The 26,538-nt window shown below is 41.5% G+C and overlaps 1 protein-coding gene across 1 annotated transcript; it reads left to right on the top strand.

Annotated features, from left to right (window-relative positions):
* The first annotated feature begins 972 nt into the window (after positions 1-972).
* tsc1b (TSC complex subunit 1b) lies at positions 973-25,437 on the top strand. Its single transcript, XM_088011094.1, has 22 exons — positions 973-1,294; positions 5,101-5,311; positions 5,386-5,489; positions 5,620-5,772; positions 7,024-7,168; positions 7,239-7,393; positions 7,861-7,934; positions 8,022-8,200; positions 8,646-8,770; positions 9,425-9,590; positions 9,672-9,793; positions 10,144-10,237; positions 11,094-11,201; positions 11,813-12,431; positions 12,843-12,886; positions 15,201-15,367; positions 16,523-16,705; positions 16,783-16,893; positions 21,020-21,142; positions 22,152-22,339; positions 22,422-22,598; positions 23,394-25,437. Exons 2-22 carry the CDS (start codon positions 5,203-5,205, stop codon positions 23,998-24,000), a joined length of 3,753 nt encoding a protein of 1,250 aa, XP_087867220.1. The 5' UTR covers positions 973-1,294; positions 5,101-5,202; the 3' UTR covers positions 24,001-25,437.
* The last annotated feature ends 1,101 nt before the right edge of the window (positions 25,438-26,538 follow it).

Raw genomic sequence — 26,538 nt, 5'->3', positions numbered from 1 at the left:
TGCACACATTTGATGTCTTTAAGTCTTTATTTCTGTTAATTATAATGAGTTTATGCTACGGTTAATGAAAATACAGCATCAGACAAATGTGGCGATATAATGCTGCCTTCATGTGAACCTGATGTGATGCACAGTGTATTAGTCTCAGTCTAAAGTTTAATTAAGAGTTCATGGTGAGATAAGTCAAATCTGGCTTCATTTCAGCGAATAAGTAAGAACTGATAAATATTTCAGTCTCTGTGTGCAAAAATGATCGAGACAAAAACTGGCAGCTGTAAAAGCAACATAAGGTGTTTTTATTTAGGGTCCATAATATATAAGCATTAGGATTGGTATTCTGACTTTAAAATCAGAACTCTAGTTTTATTATGAAATTTAAAATTTTATTATCAGAATTCTGATTTTATGATGATACTTTAATCAAAAAGATTTTGGACTGGAATCTCAAAATTTTGACTTTAATCTCACATAATTCTAACTTTATTATCAAATTTCAAACTTTAATATCAGACTTTTTTGCTTCAACCTCTGAATTATGACTTTAATCTATGAGAAATCAGACTTTAATCTCAAAATTTTGATATTAATATCACAATTCTAACATTATTATTATTATTATTATTATTATTATTATTATTATTATTATTATTATTAAAATTTCAAACATTATTATCAAAATTCTGAGTTTGATCTATGAGAATTCAGACGTTAATCTCAGAATTAAGACTTTTCTCTCAGAGTTATGATATTTTGTTCTCGGAATTAAAACTTTAATACCAATTTTCAAACTTTATCATCATAATTTTGACTTTAATCTCACAATCCCGACTTTAATTTTAGAATTTTGACATCACAGTGGAAATAATTATCTTCTGCCACACAAACAAAACCCACACCGACGTGTTTCTGTAAAATCTTATTTAATTTGCTTTTAAAAAGTAAAACTAAATCGCGCGTGCGCTCTCCGCATGTGGGTCACGCGAAGCCGCATTACACACAGTTCAGCCCTTCAGCAGCAGCGATGGGAAAACAAACTTTAACTGCGCGACAGAGATAAGAATCAGCCGCTATCCGTGTGGAAGCTCGAGCGGAGTGTCGTCTGTCGGGATTACGATGATTTTCAGAAGCTGTCCCGGTTCGGTGCTGGTGGAAAAGCGGCAGCATTGAGGCGCAGAGCCGCTCGGAGTTGCGGGATTAGTTCGCTCGCAGCCTGACAGCGGAGGCTGACTGCGGTGGGATGGGCTGTGAGGTGTTCAAGATGGCGGCGCCCTGTGGAGTGAATCTACTCTAACAGGTAAACAGCTCCACTTATTTGTGAATAATCCGGTTTGTTATCAGCGGGTTCCAGCTCAGATGTTGTGTTGGGTTCAAACCGAACCGATCTGGCCGCTGTAGGTCGAACCGAGCCGGACTGACATGGAGAATAAATGTTGCTCGGAGTGTGGGTCGCTGCTCCCAGCTAACGTTAGCTGTCGGCGCTGGGTTGACTTGTGTTTTTTTCCCTCCTGGACAGACCTGGTGATGGATAGAGTTGATTTTTCAGAGATTATATCTTGATTTTATCTTTATTTGTGTATGTTTTGTAAAATCGCTGCTCGGCGTGTCACGGAAAAGAAGTGTTCGTGTTTTAGAAGCGGGTAAAGTAAAGCCAAGCCTGCCCATTGTTCTCTGCGAGTTGTTTACGACAAGCAGCAGCAGCAGCAGTCAGTGGTCAGTCTTCATGCAGCAGCGGCTCCTCTGCCTTTCTGACTGAACCATGTTGCATTTAATGCATCCCAATGCTTGACTTTACCTTAATCATGCAACCAGCTAGCAGTAAATATTCACGGATTTTTGTTGTTGGTTTCTTCGAGTTAAACCCATCAGGATGTTTTTGCTAGAGCCTGCAAAAGAATTCAAAATTCAGTGCGTTTTCAATTCATTTCAACAATTATTTCTTTATTTTTAAGGGAGGGGAAAAAATACTGTAAACTTCTATGATTTAAGTGTCTTTGGTAGCAGTAAGTGTTGCAGCAAATCTAAAGACACTTCTGACTGAAGATTTTCTATATGACAGTCTCATGACATGCTAACAACTCAGTATCCCAACAGAGACAGTATTTCACGGTAACATGACCTGGATGACATCATCAGCTGTTAGGAAGCTCTGCTAATCCACCTCATTTGCTTTTGCTTCTCCTCTTTAAACGTCTATTTGGTTTTATGGTTGCTGTTATGGTTCTCTTTCTGCTCTGCATCCATGATGTCTCCTTTTCAACTCCTCTGGGATTTTTGGGTCGTAGTTCAGGCATGATTTGAGCTTATGTGATGCTAATCAGCAGCCTCCAGTTGTAAAAATGATGCCTTGTTGCCTCGGTTACGCATCATAACCGTTTTCTGAAGGCAAGAAAGTAAGAGCAAAAATACTTCCAGCTGCACAGCATTCAGTAATTATCCAAACATACAGCGACTTGACCAAAAATACAACCAATCAGAGCTAATGTAGCACCGCTATTCTAAAATATATGTTTTTTTATTGAACATTTACAACAAACTAATAGAAAATAGAAACAAATGTCACACACCTTGACAGCTTTAAAGTCACAAAAATGGAGACAACTTTCCAGTAATGCTAAATCTGGATTACGGATATATATAAAACTACACAAGTGCACATTTGTTGCTGTCCAGTCATACCTAATATCCTGTGTGGAATAAAGTTTTCAATAGTTTTGAAATGAGAAGGGAAAGTTTTCCTGCTTGTGGTTGAGATCTTTCTGGACGTTGGATGTTTTGAAGTGGATCTGCTGCAGTTCTGCAGGTTCCCAACATAATGAGACCCTAAAAACACCCAGAGAAAGCTACAATGATCAAAGCATGTTCATGTGTTAGAAAGGACTAGTCAAAGTCCAGGCTTAAATCCAAAAAGGAAGCTTATTAGATGCATCCTTGCCCCAACAAGCTAAACGTTTTCAGCTGCTCTGATCGCAATAATATCATATTAATTCAAGTACACCCTCTCCTAGATGAAAATAAAACTTTAATTTCTGAAAAATATTTAACACTGGAGCTGGAAAACAGTTTAAATACCAAAATAAATAAACAAACAAAACAAAACATGGATTATGGATTCTCTGTCACCAAAATTGTTTCAAAAATGATTAACTGTTTAAACCTGAAATGTTTGACACGGTGGACTGTGAAACCATTTATTCCTCATTCTTGAAGAAAACCTCAAGATATTTTAACTCTAATGGAAAAGACTCGGTGCTTCGGTTTAGGATTTTCTCAGAATTTCAGAATTATTCGACCGACATTTACTCCTTTTCATTGGTTTTCCATCGACAGTAGCCCCAATTCGCCGCCGTCTTCAGCGGCTGGCGTCTCCCGCTCAGATAGTTATCGTTTCCAGCGCCTCCCTGGCCGCGCCGGCGCTGCATAAAGCGTCTTTGTGCGACGCGGAGCATTCCCCGGCTGCCTGAGATCACATTGAGCGTTGCTCATGTTTGTGTCTGCTCTCCTCGCCCGGACGTCCAGCCACATGAGTCAGCAGTCGATTGAAACAGAGGGACGATTGAGCTGCGGATGCTGCGCCGCATCAGAAACAAGCGCTGAGCTGATTGGTCATGGAAGAAGCACAGCTGCGTTTGAAGAAACTTTCAGTTGATTGTCATGTTTTAGCAGCTTTCTCTGCTCGGACGTTTGGAGTGAGATCTGAGGAGCCGATGAGATCGGCTTGAGCTGAATCATTGTTCCAGGTTGGTGATAAGCTGCCTGGCATTAATGAGCTGCCCGTCAGGATTACACTGCAAATCTGCTGCCAACAGAATATCTAATCTTTGTTGATATTAGAAAACATCCAGGTTGTTAATTTTGATCTTCAGTTCCATTTTCCTAAATGAGGCCAAGGAAAGTTGGTGCCTCAGGAAAAGAAACTAAAGGCCTGGATTTATTTTATTAATCAAATCAAAGCAGTTTTTATCTGCCAAATTATCAATCAATACCTTCTGTTTTTTTGCAATTCTGCAATTTTTAACGCACAGTTTATTGCAAATTTTCTACAAATGTTTCTACAGAAGCGTTTGTTTTAAGTGATGCTAACTCCCACCTGCAGTATTTCTTACTTCTACTACTCTGCTGCTCCAGCCTGACTTGATATAAAGTTACTGTCTGTTCAGCATGGTGACTAAAAAAATCACATTTACCGTCTAAAATAGGCGTAAATATTCCAAAATTACTTATAAATATTTCCAAACTAGCTCCACAAGTTCAGTGATATTCTAAGGAAAAATCACCAAAACGGCAAAATCCTGGAGGGACTGATTACTGGGATCAATCCATCTATGACAGGAAATAATTTCAAAATGCAACTCAAAAAAAAAAATATATATATATTTTTAATTTTTTTACAAATTAAAATTTCAGAACCCCAAAATTCAATTAATCAATTTAAATTTAATCAATTTGGATTAGGGCAAAAATGACTAATAGGGTTAATCATAATTAACCAAAATTTTATTCCATCTTTAAAGGTTTTTCTTATGTTAAAAAATTAATTCAATAATTTTTTTGCGTCTTTTAATGTATTTCTAATATTTTATATATAAAAAAGGCTCAAATGGATGAATGAAAAATCTGTAGAATGTGCCATTTTTTTAAATCAATCAATTAATCGCTAATTGGAGTATACAAACTAAAAAAATCCATTTGCTGAAAGAACAACATATTCAGAGCAGTAAATAAGACAAAACCGTAAAAAAATAAACATTTTGTATTTATGATTTAAGAAAAAAAAAACATTTGTCTCTAAATATTATTTTTCCCAAAACTCCTCAGATTGCGTAGTGTTAGCTTCCGGTGTAAAGAACGCTGTGGTATCGCATTTAAAATGTTTTTCTTATTTTAAAAAACAAATTATTGTATAGAAAATGTTTAAGTAGTTAAATGAGAAATCTGTAGAATGTGCCAATTTAAAAAAACAATTGTTAGAATAATCGATTTCTAAATTAATCGTTAGTTGTAGCTCCTGTCTGACTGTGTGCAGAATCCTCTCAGATTTTAAATGACCCAGAGACGTTCTGGAGCCGTTTCTGACTCTGGGTTTGGGTTCTGACCCGCCAGCGGTGCCTGGAGACTGTATTGGTGGGCGGGCCCCAGGAGTCCTCCAGGCAAGCCGGGACTGACACTGAGAGAAACGCGGCCTCCACCTCCAGCACTGCCACCATGGCCAGGGAGCAGCCCAACGTCGGGGACCTCCTCCCGCTCCTGGAGACCTCCGACCTCCAGCAGCTCGAAGAGATCCGGAGCCTCATCAACGAGCAGCTCAGCACCGGTGGGTCATCCGGCTCCGTCGACCTGAGCAGAAGTAAACGAACGAGCCGGTTAAAAATGCTGCTTCCCTTCCAGAGCGAGGCTCCATGCTGCTGAACGGGTTGGTGGACTACTTCCTGGAAACCAACTCCGCCCAGGCCCTGCATATCCTGTCCTCAGTCAGAGAGCCGCATGACAAGGTGAGAGTCCGGTTCGTTTATGATTAGCTCTGGCTGTTGCTCTCCTTTATTCCTTTAAGCATAAAAACCATCTGTTTTTTTGCTAACTTTGCTTGTTGTAAACACATCCAACCGTTTGTCTGCCGCCCAGCACCTTCTGGACAAGATGAACGACTGTATGGCCAAACCAGCTTGCCGGCTGCCCACCCTCATGCTGCTCGGCCACGTGGTCCGAAAGCAGCCGTCCTGGATCCACAAGATGGCCCGCTACCCTCTGCTGCTCTCCCTGCTGAAATGCCTCAAGGTGAGCCGCCATGTTGGCACGAAGCAGCAGGGCGAGATGGTTTGGTTTGTTATGATGATCGAGATTCTCATGGAGTTGTTGGTGGCAGTGAGAACCAGAACCGTCTCCCTGTCACTCTGATTTAAATACCAAGGTTGGTCCTTCAGAATGGAGAGTCCTGATTCTAGAAGACAAATTTAGGAAAGTCAGGTTATTAGCCATGGATGGGTGGATGGATGGATGGATGGATGGATGGATGATGGATGGATGGATGGATGGATGATGGATGGATGAGTGAACTAATGATGGATGGTTGGATGGATGGATGGATGGATGGATGGATGGATGGATGGATGGATGGATGATGGATGGATGATGGATGGATGATGGATGGATGAGTGAACTAATGATGGATGGTTGGATGAATGGTTGGATGGATAATTGGTTGGATGGATGGATGGTTAGATGACTGGATGGATGGATGGATGGTTAGATGACTGGATGGATGGATGGATGGTTAGATGACTGGATGGATGAGTGAACTAATGGATGGTTGGTTGAATGGTTGGATGGATAATTGGATGGTTGGATGAATGGTTGGATGGATAATTGGATGGTTGGATGAATGGTTGGATGAATAATTGGATGAATGGTTGGATGAATGGTTGGATGGTTGGATGGATAATTGGATGGATGGATGGATGGATAATTGGATGGATGGATGGATGGATAATTGGATGGATGGATGGATGGATGGATAATTGGATGGATGGATGGATGGATGGTTGGATGGATAATTGGATGGATGGATGGATAATTGGATGGTTGGATGAATGGTTGGATGAATAATTGGATGAATGGTTGGATGAATGGTTGGATGGTTGGATGGATAATTGGATGGATGGATGGATGGATGGATAATTGGATGGATGGATGGATGGATGGATGGATGGATAATTGGATGGATGGATGGATGGATGGATAATTGGATGGATGGATGGATGGATGGATGGTTGGATGGATAATTGGATGGATGGATGGATAATTGGATGGTTGGATGAACTGATTCCTGTCTGTATCTTTCCTCCTTTAAAACATTTGATCTCGTTTCATTAATTATCCAGGTTTACTGCTTGTATTGATTTTCTCAGTTCAGCTCATAGAAACAGAAAATGGCCTCATCCTCTGGGGATCAGACCAAAGTGCTGATCAGATCCCAGATCAGCTTCTGCCCTGAACGTTTTCTCCATGACCTCCCTGTTTTCCCTGCAGACGGACACAGACGTAGTGGTGCTGATAACCGGAGTTCTGGTGCTCATCACTCTGCTTCCCATGATCCCTCAAGCCGGGAAGCAGCACCTCTGGGAGTATTTCGACATCTTCGGCCGCCTGGCGTCGTGGAACCTCAAGAACCCAGGTAGGACAGGATGCTGCTGAATTTTCTGGTAGCTCCGTGTTCGTCCTGCTAACCGTCTCCTCCCATCCAGGCCACGTTTCCGAGATCTACCTGATCCACCTCCACGCCTCCGTCTACTCCCTCTTCCACAGGCTCTATGGAATGTATCCATGCAACTTTGTTTCCTACCTGCGCTCCCACTACAGCATGAAGGAGAACATGGAGACCTTTGAGGAGGTGGTGAAGGTGAGGTGTAATGTCACGAGTGAGTGGGCACCTCCCCTCATCTAGCAACCCCAGCTAAGCCTAGCTTGTTACCTAGCAACGCCAGTGGGACTCTGCCGATGGGGAGGGTTCCACTGACAACCAACCAAAGCTGAGATCCAGCACGGTTGGTCTGCTGATTTTACCGCTGTACAATGGCTGCTGGAAAAGACAAGTGTTTTGTTGTGGATCTACCACCCATAAACCACTTTCTGGATTCTAGTTGGTTGTGCAGGAGGCTCTACTAATGCTTTTTAAATATGTGAGGTTGTATAGTTGTGCATCTGTTTGCAGCCATTTTCAGGTGCGAGTGTAAATGTTGAATTGTGGGCGTGGCCAGCAGCAGATTATTTGGATTTAAAGTGACAGGAGGCCCTAAAACAGATAAAATCTCATTATCTAAGACTTATGATTTCATGACCAAATGTAACTGTGTGAAACCCTTTCAGCCAATGCTTGAACATGTTCGTATACATCCCGAGTTGGTGACGGGAACCAAGGACCACGAGCTGGACCCCACCAGGTAAACCCGTCCTGCTCCTCCTGGACAAAATCCTCCTTTAGTTTTATTCGCTTCTCTCTTCCTGATGGCGCTCTGCTTTCCTACCAGGTGGAAAAAGTATGAGATCCATGATATCGTCATTGAATGTGCCAAAGTGTCCCTAGACCCAAAGGAGGCGTCCTGTGAGGAGGGCTACGCCACCATGCCTGAGAACTTTTACCCACAAGCCCACCTGCGGGCGCAGGACTCCACATCGAGCCCCTACACAGACCTGCACAGCAGCTATGGTGAGAAAACACACTGACACGTTTCAATGCTGAATTTATCTCACATTTCTGTTTATTTCTTTGCCAAAAATCAAAATACGTTTTCTCTCAAAGTATTCACGCCCGTTTAGAAATTTTTGATGTATGGGGACTAGGATTGAAACGATTAATCACGATTAATCGTTTATTGAAATAATCATCAGCTAATCTAGGGATTGATTAATCGTTAACTGGAGTACACAGACTGAAAACAGTGTAATTTACTGAAAAAACAACATAATCAGAGCAGTAATGAAACCAAAAGTGTACAGAAAATATCCACATTTAGTATGCAAGATAAAAACACCTTTATATGTAAACATGTTTTAGCCAAAACGTGGCTACTAACAGTATTGATTCCTCATCTTCTCAGCAGTAACTTTGCAGCCGCTACGTTTACATTGGCCTCCATGTTTGTTCTCGACAGGAAGTTCCTCTTCGACGCCGTTCTCGACTCCACGGCAGCCGCTGCCCCCGCCCCTGTCCCTGCCGCCCCTCTCAGGCTCTCAGTCGTCCTCGTCCTACCGAAGCCCGCAGACCTCCAGACGGCAGGTGAGGTCATCCACCAGCTGGGTTAGGACTGGATTCATCGAGTTTCAAAAATTTAACCTTTGGAAAATCTCCTATTTATTGGGGCTTTTAACTCTGCGATGAAATGTTGGGGCCAGCCTAAGATTTAAAATGTTTTAATTCAGAGAATAAAGTTATAGTATTACAAGAAAACAGTCAAAATAATGCAAAAAATAAGCTGTTGTTACCAGAATAAAGTTTAAATATTTTGAGGATGAAGAAATAATTTTATGAGAACTCCTATGTGAAAAATATAAAAAAATTCAATAAGAAATGTTGAACATTGGTGATGGTATCATTGTTACAGATTTCAACACCTGAGCATGAATTTATTTTCAGCACCAAAAGTTCAAAACAATCTTGATAACTTTCATTAAAATTGGGAGATTAATTTTTATCAAAATAATTTTTTGTTTTGTTTTCAAAAGTCTGACTTTTATCTAAAAATTCTGATTTTAATCTCAGGATTCTAACTTTTGTCAAAATTAGAACTTTTTCCCCTCAAAATTCTGGTTTTGATTTCAAAATTTTGACTTTGTTTTCTCAGAAAATTGCAGTCAGAATTTTGAGAAAATCTCCAGATTCCTTTCTTTTGTTTTTACCTGTGGTCCTAATCGTCCTCCGTTGTTTCTGCAGAACTCCAACAGTGAACTGAACTCTTCCTGTGGGGGGAAGGACCCCCTGTGGAGCCCCTCCTCTCTGTGCGGCATGGCCACGCCCCCTTCCTCCCGGGGCATGTCGCCCAACCTGGAGCTCTCCCACAGTGCCTCACACCTTCCCAGCCGCTTCCACTGCACGTCAGGTACAGAACCAACGCCGCGCCGTTGCATCGCTCCGCGACGTTCAACGCCGCGCCTGAATCCGTTTGTTTCGCTCCGAGCAGGAGGAAAAGGAACGCCGGCCTCCAGCACTCCAGCCACCTCATCCCCACCTCCCACTCTGTCAGATGACTTCCCTGTAATCTCCTTACCAGCCAACACGGTCCAGTCCAGTCCGCCGAGAAAAGTATGAAAACTCCCCGTCTGTTTTATTAACGGCTCTGTGGAACAGGAATGCAGTCATGGCCAAAAGTTTGACAGACATAAAAATGTTTTTGTAGCTTGAAAATGTGACCATAACTGCACTTCAGTTGTTCAAAACTTTGTACTTTACAGTTTTGTTGCCCAGATGGAAACAAATTGTACATATATTTGTGTGGAAACACATTTTAGTTGTATTTTAAGGCTGTAAAGCATGAATCTGCATCTGATAGCCACTGTTCCATGTTTGCCAAAACATTTCGTCCATCGCTGTTAGGTTACCATATAGGAATTAACTCAATGAAGTCCGAATAATTTAACTTTTTTTTTTTCTAGGATCGTCGACAAGGAGAAAGCAGCAAGCCTGGACTGGTGAGACAGGAGCAAGTCAGAGAGATGGAGAAGAGTGTAGAGGGAGCAGGAAACAGAGGTGAGACACGTTAAAGCTGGACCTGAACCCATAAATCAATAAAACAAGGTCAACACTTCCAACCAGGCCAGGATACAGAGAACACACTGGTAACCAGCCTAATTTAGCTTATTTGTACCTTAACTTACATTGTTTGTAGATTATCTTAGCTTATTTCTCTTTAGCTTATCTTCTTTTTACATTATCACATCTCATCTTGGCTTAGCTTAGCTTATTTTAGCTTAGCTTGTTTTTCTTATTGTGTCATCCTATCTAAGCTTATCTTGGTTTAGCTTATCTTTGTATTAGTTTACGCTGTGTGTTATCTTTGCTTATTTCACCGTAGCGTTGCCTGTTTTTACCATATTGTGTTATATCTTAGCTTTTCTTGGTATAGTTTGATTTAACTTATTTCAGCTTGGCTTATTTTTACCTTATTGTGTTGTATTATAGCTAATCTAATCTTGGTTAAGCAGCTTAACTTTTGCTAACTTAGCTAAGCTAACCTAAGTTAGCTAACATAACCTAGTTAAGTTAGTCAACTAACTTAACTAACCTAAGTTAGTTAACAAAACTAACTTAGGTTAGTTAAGCTACGCTAAGTTAGCTTAGATAACTTAGCTTTTCTTAGTCTTACCTTAGCTTACCTTATTCATAGCTTATTATAACTTATAACTTATTTCACCTCAGCTCATTTGTAATGTATCATATCTTAACTTAGCTTGACTTAGCTTAGCTTATTTTTAGCTTAGTTTAGCTTTGTTTTTACCTTACCTTATCTAAAATCAAGCACAGAATCTGTGAAACCTTGTCTGTTTTCTGTAAGCGTTTTCTTCAGACATCCGCCGTCTTTAAACATTTGTTTTTTCCTTATCAGATGCAGGAAGTGCAGCGAATGTCACCATGACGCTGACGGAGCTGTCGGTTTTCATGACGAGGCAGGAGCTGGACCTTCAGCTGAGAACGGAGAAGGAGAGAGAAGAAGGTCAGTCTGTGGTGCAAAACAATGCGGCCATGAAAAATCATGCAAAGTCACATTAAAAGTGTCTTTATTTACGGAATGGCACTTCATGACAACAGCCAAAAACATTCATTGACACTCCTTCATGGTCATGTCAGTGTTATGCAAAACCTTTCAAATAAAGTTTTAAGGGCAAAACTAACTTAGAAGAAACTTTTGAGCAAGAAATAGTAGCTTGTTTTAAGTCAATATTGATGAAAAAGCACAACTTCCACTTACAGATTATTGGACTTATAACAAGGGAAAAGTAACATGTTTTAAGTGAAATAATCTGCCAATGGAACTAGAACTGGGTTGCTAGGTAACGGGCTGGGCGTGGCTATGGTTGCTAGGTAACGGGCTGGGCGTGGCTGTGGTTGCTAGGTAACGGCAGTGGAATATTCTACTAATGGAGCAAGAACTTTTTCATCATTATTGACTTAAAAAAGCTTGTATATCTTGCTGTTACTTATAAATTAGTCTTATTTCAAGTGTACTAAGATATTTACAGTAGAAACTATTGTGATTATACAAGCGAAACACAGTGTGTCATTGATTAATCAGATTAATCATGAATTTCTTTGTTTCTGCTGCAGCTGCCATCACAGAGGAGCTGATGAAACTCACTGAAGACAAGCAGGAGCTGCCGGGGCTGAGAGGCTACGACTCTCCTTTCTTCCACACCACTGAGACTCTGACGGGCCGCCAGACGCAGAACCCGACCTCCTCCTACAACGCCCACCCAGGCGGCGCCGTCAGAGAGCCGCGCTACACCGCGTCCACTCCGGACAGAGCCGAGAGCGCCTCAGGCGGCGGCGGCGCTGGCGACAGAGCAGCGGCGTCGGATCGGTCCGCCGTGGATCGGTCCTGGTCCTTCCAGTCCGGCTTCACCCCCATCGACCACCACCTGCTCCGGAGCCCCTCCGCCCCCGACGACGACTCCTCCAAGTTTGAGATGTTCTCCCCGAGCCCGTGCGGCAAAGCGCCGGTTCCGTACGAGTCGCTGTTCGCGCTGGCCCTGCCCAGGGCCGCCTCGCTGTTCGTGGGCCAGAAGACGTCGGAGGCGGTCCACAAGGCGGCGATGGAGAGGCTGCTGCAGCGCGAGGAGGGCCTGGAGGACGGGGAGGAGGAGGGCGTGGTGTCGGCTTCGCCACTGGAGGTGCTGGATCGCCTTGTTCAGCAGGGGAGTGACGCACACGACAAAGTCCTCAAGAGGTGATGCTTGCAGTTGATGAAAATATTGTTTTATCTGTTCTTTAATATTTTTACTGTCATTAAATGTAACCTCAGTTGATATTAAATATTCAGAGTTGCATATAATGGACCAACATGTTTCCCTTTACTTTAGTTCTAACTTTTTAATAAGGTAAAAATGAATTTTGACTAAACGATATATATTGAAATAAAATCACAGGTTTTATGGTATAAACAATAATTCTGAAAAACAAATGGTGACATATTTACTTCACAAAAAATAGAAAATTAGATTTTTTCTCCTGTTGGCAGAAAACTGCAAAAACAGAAAATCTTACCAATTAATTTTGGTCCAGTTTCTGGTGTGGTTGTTTATTTCCAGCTGCAGTGAATCTCGATGAACTTGTTTTTGTTTGTCTTGTCGTTTCACAGATTACCTTTGCCAAGTAAGTCAGCTGACTGGACTCACTTTGGAGGTGAGGAGCTGAACTTTTCTGTTCGATTTTCAACAGATTGTTGTTAAAAATTAACAAAAAGAAACAAATATAAAGTGAATAAACCAGCAGGTAGTTTAGCAGATTCAAAATGTTTGTTGAATTAAATCTTTTGTCAATCTGGTCATGTTGTAAACACAGAGAGACGCTGAAATGTTCTGAATTTTTTTTTTATGTTTTATTTTTTGCAAAAATGCAATGGAAAAAACACTTTTGCCTCACGAATCACATGATCAGCAACCGGATGTTGCTACTGGAGGAAATTACAAAAAAGAAGACAGGAAGTAGTTGAAGGGCATGTTTTTTTAATAACTTATTGTGCATGTGTTAAGCTCGAGGCCTGGGGGCCAAATCTGGCCCGCTGTAGCTGTTTGTGTGGCCCTCTATACTCCAGACCCTGATTATGGAAATTCACATAAAATCAACGGATCCTAGGATTTTTTATGCTAATGTATAACTAAGTTTATTGCATATTTTCTGCAAAAATGTAGAAAAATGTTGGGTTTAAGTGACACTAACTGTAGAAGTCAGTTATTTCTTACTTTTATGACAAAAAGTCACATGGAACGTCATATGAAAGCGCAAAATTACTTGCAAATATTTTTAATTAGTTCCATAAAATCTCAAAACAATCACAAAAACAGTTGCAAAACTCTGTAGGGATGGAACAGTTTGGACAGATGTTCAATATTTATAAAACTTAGAGACTGATACTTATTGATAGTTTATCAATACATTCTGGCACAACCGGCTCTGAAAGATCTTTCATGATCTTAATTTGGCCCAAGACATATGTGAGTTTGACACCTCTGACGTACAAACTTATTCACATGTGATTTTAACTGCATTTCTTGCTATTGTGTTTTTTCGACATTAGTGCAAAATTTGACAAGTTTTACGCACATTTTTAATGGAAACCCCAGTATTGACTCCAAGCATACGTCACTCAAAATGTTTTTCTTCTTGAAATAAATCACTGAAAGTTTTTCTGTTTGAAACCAACAAAAAATGAGGATTTTTATGAGACATTGAGTTAAACTTAAAGTAAAAGTAGAGTTTTTCTCGGCTCTGCAGTCAGTGAGAAGCTATCAGAGGAGTGCCAGTGATGGGTCACATGCTCTGAGACATGAGTGGTATGTTAAAGTGTTAGCGAGCTGAACAGGGAGTTTTCTCTTTTCAGCTCAGGCTGATCAAAACAACGTTCCCACAGTTCCCATGAATCCCTCCACCTCCGAAATGAAAAAGCCGACCAGTTAGAGATGACTCGGCTTCTGTTGTTTGGATGCCAGGCCACACGAATCTCATTTTCTCCAGCTGCAGCCCACAACAACATAAAACTCTAATTAATCTTCTGGAATTGAATAAACCTCCCTGGTTTTCCTGATGGAAGTCATGTCATTTCTATTGAACTCAGTCTGCTGCCTGCAGGTGAGAGGATGTTTCAGGACTCACCGAGCTTTCAGGAAGTATTCCTGAAACGATTAATCGATCATTGAAATAATTGACAACTAATTTAGCAATTATTAATCATTAACTGCAGTAGTTAATGAGAAGCAGGCCTGCAGATGAGAAACAGGATCAGGATTTATTCAGCCTGAAACGATTAATCAGATTAATCGTGATTAATTGATTGTTGAAATAATTTTCAACTAATTTAGTAAATGATTATTTAACTGGAGGATACAGAGTCAAAAAAGGCCATTTGCTGTAAAGCCCCGTTTATATTTACTTTTTATGCTTAGCCAGATTTGATTTCTTTAAGTTGTGTAGAACTCGGATAGGACTAAACCGATTAATCAAATTAATCGTGATTAATCGATTATTGCAAAAATTGTCAACTAATTTGGTGACCAATAAAATGTTAACTGGAGCATACAGACTTAAAATGGGCATTTGGTTAAAAAACCCTTCATATTTAGTTTTTATATTGGTGTCAGGCTAAGAATTTATACTTTTTCTAGAATAAAGTTGTACAACAAAAAAGTTCAAATAATACGAAAATAAAATGTAAATTTTACTAGAAAAAAGTCGTAATATTAAGAGAATTGAGTGTTTTTTGAGAAGTCCAACACAAAAAAAATAACAAAAAAAAAATCTCAACACTGGAAGCTTTTTTTCTTCATAATTTTAAGATGTTATTCTGGTAAAAATGTGTCTTTATTCAACAAATATCATCCCTTTCTTTTTGCATTTAAACAAACCTTCTTGTAGTGAGACGAACGACTGAGAGAAAAGTCATTTTTTCAAAACTATTTCCTGTCATTTTTCATCTCCTTTTTTAAATTTTTGTTGTCAGGCTCGGCTCCTCTGGACGAGCTCCACACGCTGCGCAGCCAGCTGCTGCTGCTGCACAACCAGCTGCTGTACGAGCGCTACAAGAGGGAGCAGCACGCCGTCCGCAACCGCCGCCTCCTCCGACGCATCATCAACGCCACGGCGCTGGAGGAGCAGAACAACGCAATGGCAAGTTTCAACTCTTTACTACTTCTTACCCACTTTCCAAGAAACGGGCAGTTGCTAAGCTAAAGTAAATAAAACGGGGCTAGCAGGTGTTTATCTTCCATATAAACTATAAAGTATCTTTTTGTCGTGCTTGCAGATGAGTAGGGCCACTGAAAACAAACAAAGCGGGATTCTGACTTTTTAAAATCTGAATTCTGATTTTAGTTCTGTATCGATCCATCTGCCAAAATCCAAATAAATAGCCAAACTTTCTAATGTCAGTCAGTTATGATGACAGTTCATGAAATGAATCATGTGGCTGTTTATTCTTTGTAGGTCTGCATTTTATCCAGACTGACAGTTTGTCCCAAATTCATCCGGTAGAGTTCAGTTTTAAGACTAGACTTGCCCAATGGTGCGCATAATATTTAAATAATTGATAGTGGAAGAAAAGTGGGAATTTTGAGAAAAAAAAATCTTAATTCTGAGAAAAACGTCCAAATTCTGAGAAGGAAGTAAAAAATTCTATTTGAAAATGTCAAAATTCTGAGAAAAAGTTGGAATTCCGAGAAAAAAAGTCAGAATTCTGAGTTAGTTGGAATTTAAAAAAAAATAAATGTCGGAATTCTGACAAAAAAGATGGAATTCTGAAAAAAGTCAGAATTCACAGAAAAAAACTCGGAATTCTGAAATAGAATATTAAAAACTGTCGGAATTCTGATAAAAAGATGGAATTCTTAGAAAAAAAGTCGGAATTCTGAGATAGTCAGAATTTTCAGAAAAAAAGAGATTAAAGTAAGATTTTTTTTTCAGTTGCACTAATCTTTATCGTTTTGTTTAACCAAGTTTACTAAATGAAATGAAATCTGACTTGGCTGCCTCTGTTTAGATGCAGTCCTATTTATTCTAAACATTTTGTTGTACAAAGACAAATATGTGTTGTAATTAATATTTTCCATCATATGATAATTGTGCAAATAATAAATTCACTCTTAAGAAAAATAAAACATTCAATAGACAAGTTTGTATCATTATTGAACTGCAGTCGGGGACCAAAAAACTTATTCCACGTGTGTGTGCGGTGCGCGTGTGTGTATGTATGCGGCACGTGTTTGTGTGTGTGTGTGTGTGTGTGTGTGTGTGTGTGTGTGTGTGTGTGTGTGTGTGCGTACGCAGAAGGACCAGCTGAACCTGCAGAGCGTGGACATCGTGTCTCTGAGGGACAGCCTGCAGGTGGAGCAGCAGCGCTACCGGCAGCTTTGGGACGACCGTGAGACCGTGGTGACCCGCCTGCACAGCCAGATCCGGCAGCTGCAGCAGAGCCGCGACGACTACTACACCAAGAACCAGGAGCTGCAGGTCCGAAGCGCTGAGATGGCACCAAACAAACGCCGTTCTCCCGTCGGGGTTTCTAACCGTTTTCACGGCTTCCACAGAGCAAGTTACAGGAGTGCCAGAAGAGGATGGACGACCTGGAGGCGGAGCTTCAGACGGCCAACAACAAAGTGGGCCACACCGGGCATCTGCTCAACCAGATGACTGTCAAGGTAGAGTCACAGTTTGGTCCATTTATTAAACCGAATCTGTGGTGAATACCAAGGAAAACTCAGTTTAACAGACAGAAGACGAGGTGAAGTCACAACGTTTGTCTGTTCTTATAGAGGCTTTAATGATCCCAGCATAGAAATGTGTTGAGTTTATACTGAACTCTCATGCTGGAGTTTATTTAAGCCAGTAATGGACCAGTTCAGACTGGGGAAACGGACTGGTTTCTGCTTTAAAGCAACACAAACAGGTTTCAGTTTCACTGCTGGTGAAACTTTTTCTGGTCTCAATAAAGTTGGAAAAACAAATTAGAAGAAGAATTAAAGCTCCGCGGAGCCTCAAGCGGCCCTCGCAGCCAAGCGCCGCTCAAGCCTAGCCACCGCGGATGTTCCAGCACCGCCTCCCCTCAGCACCTCCTACCCCCAGCCACCGCCTCCCCTCAGCACCACCTCCCCCCAGCCACCGCCAACGCTCGCGCGCCGTCCTCCATGCGATCCGCTTTGATGCCTTCGGCAGCATTCCCTGGCGATGCACCCAAAATCTGGAGCAGATTGGGCCATGTGGCAAGGAGATACAGCTGTTTGATTAACATAGGGGGCGCAGTGGAGTCAAATTGCAATTAAACTGTATTGGGCTTCTTAGAGGTTCACAAGTGTCACTCATAAAAAGTCTGGTGTAAATCGGATGATGCGTTTGTGAATAAGAGACGATCGTATGTATATGGCGAGGGACAGCCATTTTGCCACGTCCCCACGGGTCAGTAGGCATTGACAGAGTTCATCATCATCTCATGTTATGTCAGTGTGCACAGGGTTGGAATCCATGACACACCAACATGTTTTAGAGTGTAAAAGTAAGACATACAGTATAAAAAACAGGTGACTTAATGTCGGAAGTGGGCGGGGCTACGGTGATGTCATCAATCGACCACCTAACTGTGATGAGGGCTGGTCTATAATGAGACATAGAAAGTCTGATGCATCTGTGACCTGGCATTAGGAAGTAATTTCACATTCATGTTTCATGATGTATATTCAAAGTTTGGGACTTAGCCACGCCCCCACGGGTCAGTAGAGTTCATCACGGCAGAGTTCATCTTCATGTCATTTTATGTCAGTCTGCAAAGGATGACACCCATGTGAAATAGAGAGAAAAAGTAAGACATACAGTAGAAAAAACAGGTGACTTCCTGTCTGAAGTGGGCGGGGCTAAGGTGACGTCATCAATCGACCACGTAACTGTGATGAGGGCTTATCTATAATGAGACATAGAAAGTCTGATGCATCTGTGACCTGGCATTAGGAAGTAATTTCACATTAATGTTTCATGATGTATATTCAAAGTTTGGGACTTAGCCACGCCCCCACGGGTCAGTAGAGTTCATCACGTCAGAGTTCATCATCATTTCATTTCATGTCAGTCAGGACAGGATGAAACCCATAAGAATTAGAGAGAAAAAGTAAGACATACAGTAGAAAAAACAGGTGACTTCCTGTCGGAAGTGGGCGGGGCTAATGTTATGTCATCAATCGACCACCTAACTGTCATGATGGCTGGTCTATAATGAGACATAGAAAGTCTGTTGCAGCTGTGACCTGGCATTAGGAAGTTATTTCACATTCATGTTTCATGGTGTATAGTCAAAGTTTGGGACTTAGCCACGCCCCCACGGGTCAGTAGAGTTCATCATGGGAGAGTTCATCATCATTTCATTTCATGTCAGCCTGCACAGGATGAAACCCATAAGAATTAGAGAGTAAAAGTAAGACATACAATTGAAGAAAGAGGTTACTTCCTGTCGGAAGTGGGCGGGGCTAGGGTGATGTCATCAATCGACCACCTAACTATGATGAAGGCTGGTCTATAATGAGACATAGAAAGTCTGATGCAGCTGTGACCTGGCATTTGGAAGTTATTTCACATTCATGTTTCATGCTGTATAGTCAAAGTTTGGGACTTAGCCACGCCCCCACGGGTCAGTCGAGTTCATCATGGGAGAGTTCATCATCATATCATGTCATGTCAGCCTACACCGGATGAAACCCATATGACTTAGAGAGTAAAAGTAAGACATACAATAGAAAAAACAGGTGACTTCCTGTCGGAAGTGGGCGGGGTTAAGGTGATGTCATCAACTGACCATCTCAATGTGATGAGGGGTGGTCTGTAGTCAGATATAGGAAGTCTGATGCAGCTGTGACCTTCTATGTGGAAGTTATTGCATCTTGATGTTTCATGGCGAATAGTCAAAGTTTGGGACTTAGCCACGCCCACATGCTTTGACATAGAAAAATTCCTACGATAACTTTTCATCTTTAATGTCTCAAGTCTCTGCTGACTGAGTTTGAAGTCTCTATCTCAAAAGCTGCAGGAGGAGATAGATCAGATGCGATGTCTATGAAAAAGAGGAAATGGCTGATTTTGATCCAAAATGGCCGACTTCCTGTTGGGTTTGCACCATGGCTCCAAGAGACTTTTTTGTAGGTCCTGACATGATACACATGTGTACCAAGTTTCATAATTCTAGGTTAAAGCATGGCTTGGGGCTGATCATTTAAAAATTTCTAGGGGGCGCTGTAGAGAAATTAGGCCACGCCCATCAACGACTGTTATGGATTCCTGTTCGGGGATGGATAAGGATGCATCCTAGTGAGTTTGGTGCAGCTGGGCTGAACGATGTGGAATCTAGAGCCAAACGTATGGCGGCGGCGTTACCTCTGCTTCGCCGCGGTCCCACGGCCACGCCCTCTACAGAAGACTCTTGGCGCTTTAAAGCAAGTGAGACTAACATGTTATCTGTCATCCAACACAGAATCATGTTGATTAGGTGCAGTGAGCCAGAAAGGCAGCTTTCCATGGAAAAAAAAGCACTTCCTGTTCTGAGGGGGCGGGGCTTAGATGACGTCAGACTATGACAACATAGGATCGTAGGGGACCCTACCAGGATCACTCATGTCAAGTTTGGTGCAGCTGGCCTCAAAATTGTGGAATCCACAGCCAAACGTAAGGACACGGCGTTTAGGGTCACTTCGCCACGCCGCCACGCCCACCTGCTGGATTCAAATGAGCTTGGCTTGGAATCCTCAACACACCAACATGTTTTCTGTCTGTGGACACAGTTTCACCTCGATTAGGTCAAAGGGGTCAGATAGCGACCGTTCAGCGTAAAAAATGACACTTCCTGTTCTCAGGGGGCGTGGCCTAAGTGACGTCATCATTTGACCGTTGGGTATTGTAGAGCATCCCATGATGATCAATCACTGAAAGTTTGGTGCTTCTATGAGTTTTTTTCAAAGAGTTATAACAGTTTGATGTTTCATGGCGAATCGGTGACCTTTGACCCCCGGAAAGACCCCTTCAGCAAGCCCGAAAACGCAAACCTACGATAACTTTGGATCGGCCATGCCTTATGAACGATCTGACCGAGTTTGAAGCCGATTGATCGAAATCCCTAGGACAAGTTCGATCAAATGCGAACCCTGTAAACGGCCAAAATCGGGTCAAAATCGGAACTTCAATCCAAAATGGCCGACAATCTGTGATACTTGCACTATGACATTAATTGTAAATTCAGAGTGTCTTGGGGAGCTCTACAAGTGTACCAAGTTTCAAGTCTGTACGATAAAGTAAGTGAATAGGAAAGGGTCTTTTGAAAGTTGGTAGGTGGCGCCCTTGAGCCGTTTCTTGTGCGATTTTTGCAGGTACCTTAAAATACGTAAATTTTACACGGGCTCTATGCCCCCGCCAAGTTTGGTGAGTTTTTGAATATGATAAAGCCCCCAAAAAGCCAATTAATTTGGCTGAAGAACTATAATAATAAGAAACAGCAAGGTTTCAATAGGCTCTCGCAGCGCTTAGCTGCTCGGGCCTAATTAATTTCTATAAATCTCCACTTTTTAGTTACCCAAACGTTTCCATCCATTCATTCATTTCCTCTTTTTGTTGTCCAAATGTTGAAGCAGAGCATTGTGGGTAACGTAGTACTTCTTGACCACTATGTAGAAATATTGATGAATGAGGCAAACATCTTGAGTTTTGGCCTCCTCCTTAAAGCCGACATCGTCCTTATTTGTGTCCTAATGGGCCGTTTGTCCTTCCTTGTCCCTGTTTGTCTCCTTCGTCCTTCAGCTGAGCAACAGCGAGAGCAGCCAGCAGCAGATGAGCTTCCTGAACAAGCAGCTGCTGCTGCTGGGGGAGGCGCATAAGCTGTCCATGCAGGACGCCCAGCACCCAGGCATGAGCAAGACAAAGGTACGACAGCCACAACAGGTGTGTGTGTGTGTGTGTGTGTGTGTGTGTGTGTGTGTGTGTGTGTGTGTGTGTGTGTGTGTGTGTGTGTGTGTGTGTGTGTGTGTGTGTGTGTGTGTCTGTCACACTGGAGCGACAACATATTGTCTACCAATCACAGTGAAGTAGTTTGATATATTTACCCAGATATCCTTTATTATTGTTCTTCATTAGTATTATAGATATGTTTTTAATGGATAGAGAAAATTAAACCTTGTTACAGAGACATTTTAGACATATTTCACCATCATTTATACTAAATACTGTTTGGGTGGAATTCTGAGAAAAAAGTCGTAATTCTGAGGAAATGGCATAGTTTTGAAGAAATGTCGCAATTTTGAGAGAAAGTTTGAACTCTTAAAAGTTGTAATTCTGAGATAAAAGTCAGAATTCTACAAAAATTAATAAGAAATTCTGTGAAAAAAGTCAGAATTCTCAGAAAATTAATAAATAATTCTGATAAAAAAATTCTACGTGTAATTCCGAGGAAAAGTTGAAATTCTGACAGAAAAAGTTGGAATTCTGATAGTAAAGTTGGAATACCAAGGAAAAAAGTTGGATTCTAAAAAAAATTATGGAAAATTCTGAGAAAATTCTGAGAAAAAAGTCTGAATTCTTTTATTTTCTTTCTTTTTTACGGTGGCCCTAATCTTCTATTGTAATATTTGGTCAAGTTTAATAAATTCAATTAAAGCAAAGTCGGCTTTTCAGTGAATGCCTCTGTCCTGACAGTTCTATTTATTAGAAAAGTTTTCCTGTAAAAAGACAAATATCATGTCCTGTAATTAACATTTTCTATTGTGAGAAAATTGTTAAATAAAATTCTACTCTTAAGAAAAATAAAAAGTTCAACAAACAAATTTGTCATTTTTAAACTCCACTTGGGACCACAAAAAACGTCAGTGTAAGGTCCACAAATGGCCCACGCGCCGCATGTTGTTCCACTGAAGCAGCTGTTCCTGGTTGTTGCTAGGAGACGGAGATGCTGCGGATGTCCCACATGAAGGAGGTGGACTCCCTGAGGCAGAGCCTGCTGGCCCAGGGCCAGAAGCTGGAGGCGGCGCAGCAGCGAGCGGCCGAGCTGGAGACGCTCCTCTCCAAGAAGGAGCACCTCATCGCCGAGCAGAAGAAGTTCCTGGAGGACGTGAAATGCCAAGCCAAGTGAGCGTCCGCCTCTGATCCGACGTCCTCTGTGACCCGGTTCCTTTCTGACCTCGTCTCTTTTGTTTCATTTCGTGTGCAGGGCGGAGCTGCAGGCGTCAGACTGCAGGTTCCAGGCTCAGAGGAGAGTCACCCAGCTGTTGCAGACTGAGCTGCTGCAGCTCTACAGCCGGGTGGAGATGGAGGCTCCAGCCGCCGCCGCCTGCAGCAGTTCACCACCAGGGGGCAGAGCGGAGACACACAGGCATCCAGACTGCAGGTCAGGGAGGCTAAAAACAGAGATTCATCACTTAATACCTATATTAGTGATTTAATCTGGGTTAAAAACTTCCTACCAAACAACCTGGATGAGTCTTTCTTTTTTTTCTTCTTCTTTTCTCTCTTTTGATTTTCTGTCTTTTTGTCTTTCTTTTTCGGTTTTTGTTTTATTTTTTCATCCCTTTTTCTTATTCTTGTCAGTTTCTCCCTCTTTCTATACTTTTTCTTCATTGTAGTTCTTTCATTTGTTTCCTTTTTTGTCTTTTTAGGATTTTTTCTGTCTTGTTCTTTTTTCTTCTTATTTTTCTCTTTTTATTCTCTCTGTGTTTTTCTCTTTTTATCTCCCTTTATTCTTCGTTTTCTGTCTTGTCTTTCATTCGTTCATTCTTTTTTCTTTCTTCTTTCAATTTCTTTTGGACTTTTTCATTCTTTTTTCTTTCATTAATTTCTTTCTTCCCTTCTTTCATATATTTTTATTCTTTATCTTTATCTTTTTTCTACTTCTTTTAATATCTTTTTATATCACTTTTTTCCTTTTTCTTTGTACCTTTCTTTGTTTCAATCACTTTTTCTTTCTTTCACCTGTTCTTAAAGCTTGTCTTGATGTGAATATCTTGTGTTTTTAATTGTATTCTGTGCACTTTATTATAGTAAATAAATATTTTGTTAAAAAAATATATTTCTTTCACTCTTTCCTTCTTTTTTGTATCTTTTCATATATTCTTCTTTCTGTCTTGTCCTTCCATCTTTCTTTCTGTTGATAAACTCCTCCCTCTCTTTTCGTTTTGCCCTCCAGTGCCACCGCTCCAGGCGGTCTTCACGCCATCGAGCAGCCGAATAGCCCATCACCTCACGATTCCCCACGGGGGACGAATGGCAGCACTTTATCGCCGGGGCAACCGAAGGCGAGCGGCTCCTCCTCGCCCCCGGCCAGCTCCATGAACGGAGGCCAGGACCTGACGCCGCCCCTGCTGATGGAGCCGTCGGCACCGTGTCCCCACGCCGCCCCGCCGGGCGCCCTGCCGGCCGCGGACGCCCCGCTCACCGTGGGCTCCTACCCCAGCGCCAAAAGCTTCCTGGGCATGAAGGCGCGCGAGCTTTTCCGCAACAAGAGCGAGAGCCAGTGTGACGACGAGCAGCCGCCGCCGCCGCGCCTCGCCGGCCTCGCTCATGGCCTGAAGACCGAGCTGTGCGTGGAGCCGGGTCCGGCCGGCCCAGCTGCCGTCACTGTGCACGCCAAGGAGCCGCCGCCCGAGCCCAGACTGCGACCACTCGGCCAGGGCAGCCCTCGCAGAAAAGCCGGGCCCGGGCAGGGGGGCGTTAGGGGCCCCTCGGGGCCCGGTCGCCCTCGGCAACAGCTAAAGATCATGGACTACAACGAAACGCATCACGAGCACAGTTAAAGACGCAGAACTGAGAAACTAACGGAGTAAAGCTACAAATCAGCAGAAGAGTCACACGTCCGCAACTCTTTGGCATTCAGTGTTATTTGTCCTCTTAAGTGGACAACAGGATTTCCTGCTTCTCTTTTCCTCTTTTTGTTTTTTAAATCATTCCCATAAAAAATTTAAAAATGAAACATGCAGAACATTTGAGTCATAAAATGTAAAAACTTCTGGGAATAACTGAAAGCTACAATATGCAACTTCTATTAAAAATGTTTTTTTTTTACATATTTGTTAAAACTATCATGTCATGGCAGTGTGTTATCAGACAGATAATCTGTGAAAAGATTGATTTCCTCCCTGGCCTAAAACAACCAATCAGAGCCAGGAGGAGGGGCTTAGCGCCGTCAATCAGTACTGCTAAATGTGCTAATGGTGAAGAAAACTGTCATCTGTGGCTATGCTAACCAGCCTGAGCATTCACAACATGTTAAGCTAGCTGGAGTGTGTTAGACCAAAGTGGGTATGAGCAGCACCACGCAAGATTGATTGGCAGCGCCAAGACCTGCTTCTTGGCTCTGATTGGTTGTTTCTAGTTAGCAATGGAAGGAGCTAAATTTTTTTCACAGATTATCCACTTAATACCAAACTGCCGCGGCATAGTGACAGTTTCAGCAAATATGTAAAAAAAATATACTTTTATAAAGTTACAACTGTAACTTTTAAGGAATTTCCAAACTTCCTTGAAGAAAGCTCAGGTTGGTTCTAGAGATTTTTTTTTTAAATTTGGATTATGAAATAAAAAATAAAAAAATCCAAAATGAAATATTTCAGTAGTTTTTAAAATAATTTCCTACTCTAGAAGAGTCCTGGCTGAAGGTTTTCCAGATGTTGACTCTCTTCTGGCTTTGTTGGAACATGTAGGAGTATTAATAATCTGAAACATTTCCGTTCCAGCTTTAATGGTCAGGAAGAAAATATTGCCAAAACATCCCGAGGAAAGCCGGCTGAATGTACAAACTCAATATCCCACTTCTCCTGGATCCAGTGGTTTTGATACACAGTGTACTTACTGGTTCATAGCATTTCTATCTTCCATGTAAACAATGATGGCGATTCCAAACATCTGGTCCAATGGGTTTTCTGCATTTCTTAGTTTTTATTTAATTTTCTGGAACTGATCATGAAAAGCCTGTTGTCCACTGGGAACTCCTGCTGTCATTTTCTTCTGCCTCGCTATCTGAAGCATGTTCAACAATCCTCTTTAAATGCCAACCGTAGAAACGACAGGAAACCACCAACAGGAGGTACAATCAGCACAAACACACGACAACCAGGACTCCGAGCGGAGCCGGAGCATCTGGGACAAAACGGCAAAAACAAGGAAGTTCATAAAGCAGTGGCTTGTGTTTAACTGTGAACAATAAAGATCGTCTTCAATGTTTTGCACTACAATTTATTGTTTGCTTGTTTTGTTAATCAAGTCTAACTTTAGCTATTAAACTCGTCGGACATGTCGCCATTAAAAGGCAGTCTTGAAACCACAAACTGCGGATCTTTCCGTTGACAATTTGAGCTGACGTTTTCTTTTTTTCAATAATCCAAAAGTGTTTGTCACTGATTGGCTGGCCGCCGAGACGCATCTCTTTCGAGAATTCTGATTGGTCAAGGCACCGGAAGTGATTAAAAACGGTGTTTGGCTAGCTCAAACGCTAGGTAAGCTAAATTTCGGAATATTTTCGAACGTTTTCTTGTGTTTTTGATGTTTCCCGGTGTCTTATGATGATCCCTAGGACTTATATGATGATTCCTAATACTTTTCTGATCATTTCTGTAGTTTTATTGTATTTTTCTGAGCGGAGAAACTGACGCGGTAAAAATGTCCTCCATTAAAAAAAAAGTATATTGTAGCAAAATTTACAATAAAGATACAAGCACTTTATTGGCAATGAATACATATATAATTTAATTTAATTTAAAATTTAGTTAAATTAATTTGTGTTACACTTTAGAGCTGAAGTAATAATTTGCTGATATTTGAAGATAAAACATGTTTGCGTCACTAAATTGCTGTGCGGCATTTTAGGCTGATTTGAATGGAAACACGGGCAGCTGGGTTTGGGCATTAGCTCATTTTTCTCCAGTAGCAGTGATACTTATATTCGTCTTAATCTCAGTTTCAGTTGAGTATTTGTCACCAATGCTCCTTAAATATTGGAGTTTATTCATATCTGGGAGTTGTTTTAGTGTTATGTAACAACTTTCTGCATAAGTTAAACTTTAAAACAATTATGAATTTGTTCGGTACACCCCTAGTTATTCTAAAACACAGAAGAAAAAGGCCTATTTAAAGTAATTATGTTTAATTGTTTGTGTGTCAGTGACAACGGCCACTAGAGAGTGTAAGTGTAACTGTAACAACAAAACCGCCATCCCATCCCAAAGGTGAAACATGGTGTTGGAAGCATCATGCTTAGCAACATCCCATAGTAAAAAATGTATTCAGCTTCTTTTTTCCGAAGGTTTTCTTTATTATGAATCATAAGACTAGAAATA

The sequence above is a fragment of the Poecilia mexicana genome, unplaced genomic scaffold, assembly GCF_051168715.1.
Source record: "Poecilia mexicana isolate PSO_F unplaced genomic scaffold, ASM5116871v1 scaffold_12, whole genome shotgun sequence".
NCBI lineage: Eukaryota > Metazoa > Chordata > Actinopteri > Cyprinodontiformes > Poeciliidae > Poecilia > Poecilia mexicana.
Note: the sequence above shows the minus strand (reverse complement) of the source record. Positions and strands in the feature narration are given on the sequence as shown.